Genomic DNA, 10,107 nt, shown 5'->3' with positions numbered 1-10,107 from the left:
TTAAATCCGTTAGCGGCCGGCTTGAACTTGAATCCTGGATTGAAGGGTGATGCCTCCAATAAAGAGATTGAAGAAGCTATGAAGAGAGTCCGAGAGGCCCAGTCACTCATTTCTGCAGCTATTGAACCAGGAAGTGAGTAGATGTTTCCAAGGGTGACAAGCCGGGTTCTTTGAATTTTTAGTTGTAGTGACCAGGTTTTTTTTTTTTTTAATCCATTGTCTGTACAGATAAGAAAGATGACAAGCGCAAACATTCCCGTTCCCAGTCACGGTCACGGCGCAGGAGGTCCAGATCACGTTCAAAGCACAGGTAATGGCAAAAATTGTGAGTTAGACCTTGGGTTTTAATATCCATATAAAAACACAAACATCAGACTTAATTTATGGTAATAATGTCTACTATGTTGTAATTTTTGTCAGACGATCAAAGAGCAGATCGCGACGACGGTCGCATTCGAGGAATAGGAGGAGGTCTAAGAGCCCCCGAAGGAGGAGATCCCACTCCAGAGAGAGAGGCCGCCGCAGTAGATCAAAGTGAGCATCTTTTGTTTTCCAGCCAGCTGTTAGCTGGACACGCACGCACGCACTAATCTTGTCCATGGCTGTGGGTGGAGCTATTCCAGCATACTCAGTTTTCTTTTCTGGTACAGTAAGAATCTTCATGTTTTCCCTGAGCACACAATACTTTCTAGTTATCACATCCAAGGCTGGTAGTTTATCCAGTGTCATATGTTTAACTGCATTACATAAACTTTTAGGACTGAAGTCCTTTACTCAGTGGCACTGAGAAAGTAAAATGTGGTCACAAGAGATTTCAGCACAATTTTCTTTTTATCTCCTTGCTGTCAGCTGGTGCTGAAAGCTCAGTGATGTAATGGTTTCATGTGGGACAGGGTGAAGCTACTAGTGCATTATGTTTGACAAGTTAATAGTTAAATTGTTTTGTAAAATCTGTAATAAAAGCAGAATACTTCCCTGGGAACCAGACAAATCTGAGAGCTCACATTCAGTTTGGTCTTGCAGATTAGTCTTGTCCCTCTCCTACAGAAAGTGATTCAACCCCTGCCAATTTCCACAGGGCTAACCATTTTTTGTGGCATCTTATTCTTGGATTGTCCATGGTTGATATGATAGCCAGGTCATGCCGTCTGCACTTCAGAACAAAAACAGTCACACTATCTCCACTACAAACCGATTGCACATCAGCATTGTTTTATATGATGAAACATGATGCATTCAGTTGGACCTCTTAATATCTAAAAACTGTAGTGCAATAGTCATTTACAATATTTTCCAGACTGTATTTCACACTGGAGTATTCATCTCATCTGTCCAAAAAAAAAAAAAAAAAAAAAAACGGATCGAAGAGGTGGGGAAAAAACATGAGTTGTATCGGTCTATAAGTAACATTTATTTTTGAAATATGGTGCTGCCACCTCACACACCAAGAAACCCCGCCCACCAGCCTACATATTTATATTCATCTCCTTTGCAATGACTTGGGTATGGAGACAACTGCACTGTTGATAAAGAATTTTGCCCATTTACTACATAGGCACTATTTTTAGATCCTTTGGAATAATCTTTTGGCTCACGTTATTTATAATGCTAACATCATGTTAGCAAGCAGAAGCTAATGGTCTAGTTAATGTTATTGCGTGAGGCACAAAGAACTAAGTAAAATGTTTCTTGTCGCCACTGAAAAGACAAAAACATCATTAGAAGTGCACGGTTCCACAGACTGCTTCAATGCGGAGCTAAGTGGGCACATATTCACCTCACTAAATATGAACTTTTTAAAATGAACAATTACACAGTTAGCCTAGCAGTCTTCGTACTTTTGAGCTGCAAACAAGTCAAATGCAGAGTACGGGCTCCTTCTTTAACTTCTAGCCCCTCCTCTTCATTCAGGTCGGTGTACAGTAGCAACGTTCAGTTGTTAAGCCTGTAGACTCATCTTGTGGCCATAGATGATAGTTCAGTATATTTTTTGTCATTAAGTTGCATTGAAATGTAAGTCACAGGACCAGATAAAAGGAATTATCTACAAACGCTGTGCGCTTGTTTTTTTTTTTTGTTTTTTTGTTTTTTGTGTATGTGTTTTTAGGGACAGGAGAAAGGAGGAGAAGTCTAAGAAAAGGTCAAAGACACCCCCTAAAAGCTACAGCAGTGCCAGGAGGTCTCGAAGTATAAGTCGGTGAGTGAACAGTCGAAGAACCGTTCATTGTGATGATACAGGATGCACTGAATGACAGATCTGAATTTATATTTGCACAACTTTCATGCTTGTGACTCAGGAGGCGCAGGCGAAGCCGTTCTGTATCTCGGTCGCCGAAGCGGCGTATTTCTAGGTCTCCATCACCCCGACGGTGAGCTGCAGTACGTAACTAGAGTTTAGTATTGTTAATTTAGGAGTTTGTCAGCTAAAAATACATTTATGTGCACAGCCACAAGAAAGACAAGAAGAAGGACAAAGATCGGGAGAAAGACAGAGAGAGAGACAGGAAGGAGGACAGAGGCCGAAGCAGAGATGAAAGAGAGCTGTCCACCAGCAAGAAGAAGAAGGAAAAGGAGCGGGATCGAGACCGCAAGTCTGATAGTGAGAAAGATGTGAAGGTTACGGTTGAACTTCCTCTTAAAGTGGGCCAACGGAATTTTTGATAAGATCTAGTGTTGAGGTTTTCAAATTAAAAACCAGACCAGTAACTGAACCTTCAGCCTCCCTTTCCAAGCATTCACTCGTGTGCTTACGGCAAAGCTGAAGCAGACACGCCACTGTGGACTAGAGCGCTGACCGGTGTCGCAGACCGAACAGTCCGCCCCCTTGAAAATTGGTCCACCCTGCTCCACTGCACATACTTCATTTCGGAGCTCAGCTGCTCGTCTAAGACAGTCTCTTCACCAAAAAGCGATCATTTATTTATTTGGATCCTCATTAGCTGCAGCTACTCTTCCTGGAGTCCACACAGGTTAGAATACATATACATAAATCAAAAATGCATTCAAAATATAAAAAAAATCCAATCAAATTAATCAACCACACATGGTCAGTCTATTACATATAAAAAAAATTGTCTATATATGTTTAAAGGTTTAACCCAGATGCTCGTTGTCAATAAATGCAATTTAGAAGGTTTTTTAAAAAACAAAACAAAAAAAAAAACATTCATTTAAAGTGAGTTTGATGTGATTAGGTAATAAATTCCATTCCTTCATACTGTTAAAGATGGACAGTGTTCTTGATGGCATTAGTTCTTGCTGCAGGTAGCGTAAAGTTCTCACCACAGCATGTCTGGTATGTATCTATGATTTTCTGAATTGAAAGAAAAAATTCCAAACAAGTACAAGGTAAGAGTGACAATAATCTTTCTAGTAAAAATGATCAGTGAATATAAAAGTCTGTCTTTGACTAACAGCCAGTTTAAATTTTTATGGATTGTAATGTTATTTGTCCTATAACTGCACTTAAGTGCGATACGAGCAGCCCTGTTTTGAATAATCTAATTTATTTATCATTCTCCAGTGGCATTTTGACCAACTGCTGGGCAATAGTCCAGGTATACTAATAGTAATGCTTTATAGCATAATTCATTGTAGTACAACAGTACAACTTAAAAACCTTGCATGTCTTCTCATAATCGATATACCCCTGCCCAGTTTTACAAATATATTATTTATATGTTTTTTCCATGATAATTTTGAGTCTACCATTACACCCAGCAGCTTGGTCTCATTGTACTGATTTATTATAATATTATTAATTTTAATGTTTAATACGGGTTTTTTTGTAATAACACAACTGGAGCCAATAATCATGCAGTTAGTCTTTACTGTATTTAACGCTAGCCATTAGTAAAATGGATTAATGGGATTATTAACCATCAGATGACAAGATAAACCCTCTTAAATCATTCTAAAGTCAGTTTTAAGCAGAAACAAGGCCATTTTAAGAAAGAAGAAAACGAGGTAATACTCTGTGATGCTTTGAAATGACCGAAATGCAGTGAACGCATCAGCTAGCAGCTCATGTAGCCGCAGCACTCTGATCACTTCCTTTGTCTTTTATGATGAAATAATGCTGAATTGATGTGGAAATGATTATTGTACAAAAGCTTCAAATGATAATTGGTGAATCGTGGCTAATGACGCATGCGCAGCAAAGACAGGGCAGACCGATTTTTAGGGTGGCCGTTCGGACTGCGACACCGGCATCAATGACATGACCTAACTGAACTTCGATTACAACCTTTTCAGGCTATGTAACATCAGGATTAGCAAGATAGCAAGTTTTTCTATCACTGACTAGGTTCATGGAGGCTCAGTAATCTCTGCAAAGCTGAAATTATTAAATAATGACAACACAGAGTTTACTTAGATGGGATGTTACGAGATTTATTGCCACACTTTGGTATAACTTGGCAATAAATTTTTCCCCCAATCACTCTACTAAATGGGTGTAGGAATTTAGACGCCACTAACCGTAAAGGTGTAGGGCCACTGGGCTTTTTAAAATTTAAGTTGCAAGAATTTTCTTTTGCACTACTACAATTTTATTTACTAGCTTTTAAATAAGGAAATCATAATGTGACATTACAAATATCGAAATTTGTGCTGTCTGGAAAAAAAATTAATATTTCCCCTGAAGGGAAACATTTCAAACGAACAGCCAGCCATGAATTACTTTTGGCAGTGACCATAGCGATGTCATAGGTCATGTGGAGGCTTCCCCTGACTTGCGTGAAGGATGCTGGGAAGGACATAGCAATACTCGATCAGAGTAGAAGAAGGCATGGGTATGTCAGCTGGGTGCTTTTTTTTTTTTTTTTTCCCCACAAAATAAGCAAGATTCTGCAAAACGCTCTGAAACAGCTTATTTCTGCATAAATCAAATGTGTTATATTTTTGAAAGTTGGAGCGAAATAAACACGTCTAAATCTAAAAACGCTGTTTTTGATAGAAGATAACACCTCTGAAGTGATTTACAAGGCATCTTACAGATGTTAGCATGCACACCCCGTGTACTCGCACCAAGCAAGTTCAGAGATGCACCTTTTAACACCTGCAGATGTTAAAAGGAAAATAAAATAATCTTTTTGGAATCCCCCCTCCCCCCGGTAAATATGCTCTCTTAAAATAATAAACCAACGTTATAATGCTTGGATTTCAGTGGAAACTCCATTTTGTCAGTTTTGTGAATTTTGAAAGGCTGTACAGCTTTAAACTCTGTTATAAACAGCACAAAGTTTGAAGGAGTAGCAGCATCTGACTCCATGTTAGCTGCAAAACCCTTTTTTGGTTTCACATAGTTGTGTTCAAAATAATAGCAGTGTATTTTTAAAAAAGTGAGTAAACCTCAAAGTCCTGATATTAGCTTATTTTCATGCACACAGATGCCCTGGGAACATTGCACCTTCTATTCCAAATCAAAACATGTCTTTTACTTTACAGAAAGTGAAGAAAAAGTAACAGTGTCTGCATTTGTCTTTACACAAACATTTACTGTATAAACTGAAAATTGCTTGAAGATTTAGCTTTCCTGTGAATCACTGAACTAATATTTAGTTGTATAACCTGTGTTTCTGAGAACTGCTTCATATCTGTGCTGCATCAAGTCGGCCAAATTCTGGCCCTGTGAGCAGGTATTCTAGCCCAGGACGATTGGACTACGTTCCACAGTTCATCTGCATTTCTTGGTTTTGCCTCAGGAACAGTATTTTTGATGTCACCCTACAAGTTCTATATGGGTTTAAGGTCCTGGGATTGGGCTGGCCACTCCATAATGTTAATATTGGTGTTCTGGAACCAAGATGGTGCTCACTTGCTGGTGTGTTTAGGGTCGTTGTCTTGTTGAAACGCCCATTTCAAGGGTGTTCCCTCTTCAGCGTGAGGCAACATGACCTCTTCAAGTATTCTGATGTATTCAAACTGATCCATGATTTCTGGTATGTGATAAATAAGCCCAATACCATAGTATGAGAAACATCATCATATCATGATCCATGCTTCACTGTCTTCACAGTGTACTGTGGCTTGAATTCAGGTTTTGGGGGTCGACAAACTGTCTGTGACCCCTAGACCCAAAAAGAACAGTCTTGCTTTTATCAGTCCACAAAATGTTGCTCCATTTCTCTTTAGGCCAGTCACTATGTTCTTTAACAAACTAACCTCTTCAGCACATGTTGTTTTTCAACAGTGGGACTTTGTGGAGGCTTCTTATTCATAGCTTGGCTTCACGTAGACTTCCTCTAATTATTACAATACTTAACATTAACATAACAACAACATTACAACATTAGACCTTCTTTGATCACCCTGGAGCTGATCATTGGCTGAGTCTCTGTCATTCTGGGTATTCTTCAATCCATTTGAATGTTTGTTTTCTGTTTTCTTCCACATCTTTCTGGTTTTGTTGCCATTTAAATACATCTGAGATCATTTTAGCTGAGTAGCCTGTTATTTTCTGCACTTCTGTATACAGTTCTTCTGAACAATGTCTGGAATGACCCATTTTACTCAGATTTTCAGAGAAATGTCTGAGAACCAGCATGTACAACATCTGCTGCTTTGTCCTGAAATAAGGGCCATCTGCCCCCCCCCCAAACAGGGGAAAAAAGCAGGCTTTTTTAACAGCGTAATATTCCTTTTTCTTCACTTTCTGTAAAGTAATAACAAATGTGATAAATGTTTCTTCATGTATAGATTTGAATAGAAGGTGCAGTGTTCCAGTACATTGCATGTACAGTATGGAAATAAAAGCTATTATAAAGATTTTGAGCTGTATTTGCTTTTTTAAACACATTATTTTGAACACAACTGTAAATGTGCAGTGTGTGAAATAGGGATTTTCCAGAGTGATTCAACCCATGTCCTTGTTGACAACAGAAACCGCAAAAATCGACATCTCATGGAGAGCCGTGAGACAAACGCGCTTCCACCCAGGGGTCAGTCGATGAAAACTGTGGGGAAAAAAGCATTTTGGTGGTAGAAGACGAGGCTTACAAGTCAAATTTACTTTTCAGGTGTACAATCATAAAAACAAATGTTGAACTAAAAACCCCCCCCCCAAATGTTTAACTGTTGGCTGAGGAAGAACATTTCTGCTGAGAAACCGCTATGAATTACAGCCCTGAAATGATTCCCCCCCCCCCCCCCCCCCCCCCCCCGTTCGTTTTCACAGGTAACCAGGGATTACGACGAGGAGAACAAGGTTACGACAGTGAAAAGGCAAGAGAGGAGGATCGGAAGAGGGACTCCGACTCAGCCTCGTCTCCTAAAGCTCGGGAGCAGTCGCAGAGAGGTGAGGGCCATATCGCCAAAAAGTCCAAACTTGAACGGAGACGATCACCACCAGGAAGACATGGAGATGAGTGACTGAGAACATCCTGGGGACTAAGCGTACAGTTTCCTGCTGTCCTTTTATACTTTTACTACAGGCCACACAGTGTCTCATCATTCAGCTTAAAAAACAGGGGCCGGTGTCTTGACTGCTGAGGTGTTTTGGGGGTGAGAACAGCAGTCTGTTTTGTAAGAGAACTGTACTATAAATAACATGAAACTTTGTTTTAAATTGTCCCTGTACACTGAAATGTTTTATTTTTCGTTGCCTTTTTCTTTATGACGTAAAACACGAGTTTGCTTTGAAGTACTTTTAAAATATTTTACGGGGCAGGACTTTTTGTTCCTTCACACTGTCAAATTTTGAACATCTTGTTGCAAAACCTTTTTTGCTTTAATTGTAATTTACCTGGTTGTGCCCACCGCTGCCCTTTCTGTTTGTGTACACGAGAATATGCTTGTCCAAAATAGTTTTTCCATATAAAAACGTAATAAAATTGGGTCAGTCTAATTGTGGTATTTGATTTGTAAAAAAAAAAGTATCTAAAAGTGTTATACTGCTTTAGAGAACAAGAAAGTATTCAGTTGTGTTCAAAATAATAGCGTGTTTTAAAAAAGTGTGTAAAGCTCAAAATCATATAATAGCTTTTATTTCCATACCTGCAAATGCATTGGGAACACCACATTCAATGCCAAATCAAAACAAAGAAAAACTCATCAAATTTATCACAGAAAGTGAAGAAAAACATTAAGCTGTTAAAAAAAATTGCAGTATCTGCATTTTTCTTAACATTTATGGCATAATTGACACTGATGAGCATAAACAAAGATTTCTCTTTGTCCTGTGTGCTGCTTCACGGAAGCCTGGCTGTGTGAAGAGATTCCGGACTGCGCACTGGTGGTGTCTGCTTTTATATCAACTGGCTGGTGTACGGATGCGACAGTGATTGCCAAGCATTGCGCTCCCTCCTCGGAATATTTTTTCATTCACTGTAAACCGTTCTACTCTCCGCGGGAGTTCGCTTCACTCGTACTGGCGCTGTTTACATCCCACCAGACGCGGACGTGCACGAGGCTCAGCGCGCACTCGCGGAGCAGATTCTGGACATGGAGCGGACATACCCGGATTCACTAATCATCATACTTGGGGATTTTAATAAAGCCAGCCTGAGTCAGGAACTTCCCAAATACAAACAATATATCAAATGTCCGACCAGAGAGGAGAGAACACTGGATCACTGCTACAGCACGATAAGCGGGGCTTATCACGCAGTTCCTCGAGCTGCGCCTGCTTTGAAACCACAGACTGAGACTCAATGAGGTCTGCTTGTGAGAGTTTGGATGAGTATACGGACACTGTGACTTCGTATATCCACTTCTGCGAGGACAGCATTGTACCATCACGCACCAGGGTGAGTTATAACAATGACATCCTGGTTTACTCCCAAACTGAAACGGCTGTGGTTAGATAAGGAGGCTTTTAAAAAAGTGGAGACAAAGATTACTACAAAGAGGCCAAATACAGGTTTAGCAAGGAAGTGGGCATCGCTAGATCACACTACTCAGAACATCCAGCAGCAGATCTCAGAGAATGATGCAGCCTCGGTGTGGAAAAGTTTTAGGCAGATTACCAATTACAAGCCTAAAACCCCCACTTCACAGACGACCGACAAACTGCAAATAGACTGAACGAGTTCTATTGTTTTGATGGCCAGTTTAACAGCCCTTACACCTCCTCCAGTCCCAACAACACATCCAGCATGGACATTCACTCTCCCACCTCCCCCACCCACCACACTTTAATGGAGCCCACAATATCAAGGACTTCCATCCCAGAGCCCTCCTCCTCTCTCCCCGCCCTCACAGCTCTGCATATTTATGAAGATGAGGTGCGAAAGTAGTTTAGGAACGTAAAAGCTCGCAAAGCTCCTGGGCCAGACGGTGTCTCACCTGCCACTCTGAGACACTGTGCTAATGAGCTTGCCCCAGTGTTTACAGACATATTCAACTCCTCACTGGATGCTTGCCATGTGCCTGACTGTTTCAAAACCTCCATCATTGTTCCTGTTCCCAAGAAACCGAGTATCACTGGACTCAATGACTACAGACCGGTGGCACTGACTTCTGTAGGTAGTCATGAAGTCATTTGAGCGTCTGGTTCTGTCCCACCTCAAATCTCACAGCCTCCCTCTTGGACCCCTTGCAGTTTGCTTACAGAGCCAATAGGTCTGTGGATGACGCCATCAACCTGGCTTTGCACTTCGTTCTGCAGCATCTGGACTTCCCAGGAACCTACGCTAGGATCCTGTTTGTGGACTTCAGCTCTACCTTCAATACCATCCTCCCAGATCTTCTCCAGGCTAAGCTTTCCCAGATGAACGTGCCTGATTCTACCTGCAGGTGGATTGCCAACTTCCTGAAGGATAGGAAGCAGCACGTGAGGCTGGGGAAGAATGTCTCGGACTCCCGGACCACCAGTATTGGTACTCCTCAGGGCTGTGTCCTCGCTCCTCTGCTTTTCTCCCTCTACACCAACTGCTGTACCTCTGATCACCAGTCTGTCAAGCTTATCAAGTTTGCATATGACACCACCCTTATTGGACTCATCTCTGATGGGGATGAGTCCGCCTATATGCTGGAGGTCCAACGACTGGTGTCCTGGTGCAGCTATAACAACTTGGTGCTGAACACTGAGAAGACAGTGGAGATTATTGTGGACTTTAGGAAGAACACAGCCCCTCTCCCCATCATTACCCTGGCAGACACCCCCAT

General features: G+C 41.1%; 1 protein-coding gene across 1 annotated transcript in view; it reads left to right on the top strand.

Annotated features, from left to right (window-relative positions):
• The window catches only part of LOC117518725 (serine/arginine-rich splicing factor 11-like), a 29,217-nt gene extending 21,371 nt beyond the window's left edge, over positions 1-7,846 (top strand). Inside the window, 9 exon segments of the mRNA XM_034179948.1 lie at positions 1-133; positions 229-310; positions 421-534; positions 2,108-2,197; positions 2,298-2,369; positions 2,448-2,616; positions 7,178-7,196; positions 7,199-7,326; positions 7,328-7,846. The exon segment at positions 1-133 is cut by the window's left edge and continues 1 nt beyond it. Of these exon segments, the coding sequence (XP_034035839.1) occupies positions 1-133; positions 229-310; positions 421-534; positions 2,108-2,197; positions 2,298-2,369; positions 2,448-2,616; positions 7,178-7,196; positions 7,199-7,326; positions 7,328-7,375 (855 nt within the window). The 3' untranslated portion in view covers positions 7,376-7,846.
• Positions 7,847-10,107: the final 2,261 nt, after the last annotated feature.

Source organism: Thalassophryne amazonica, chromosome 10, assembly GCF_902500255.1.
Source record: "Thalassophryne amazonica chromosome 10, fThaAma1.1, whole genome shotgun sequence".
Classification (NCBI taxonomy): Eukaryota; Metazoa; Chordata; class Actinopteri; order Batrachoidiformes; family Batrachoididae; genus Thalassophryne; species Thalassophryne amazonica.
Note: the sequence above shows the minus strand (reverse complement) of the source record. Positions and strands in the feature narration are given on the sequence as shown.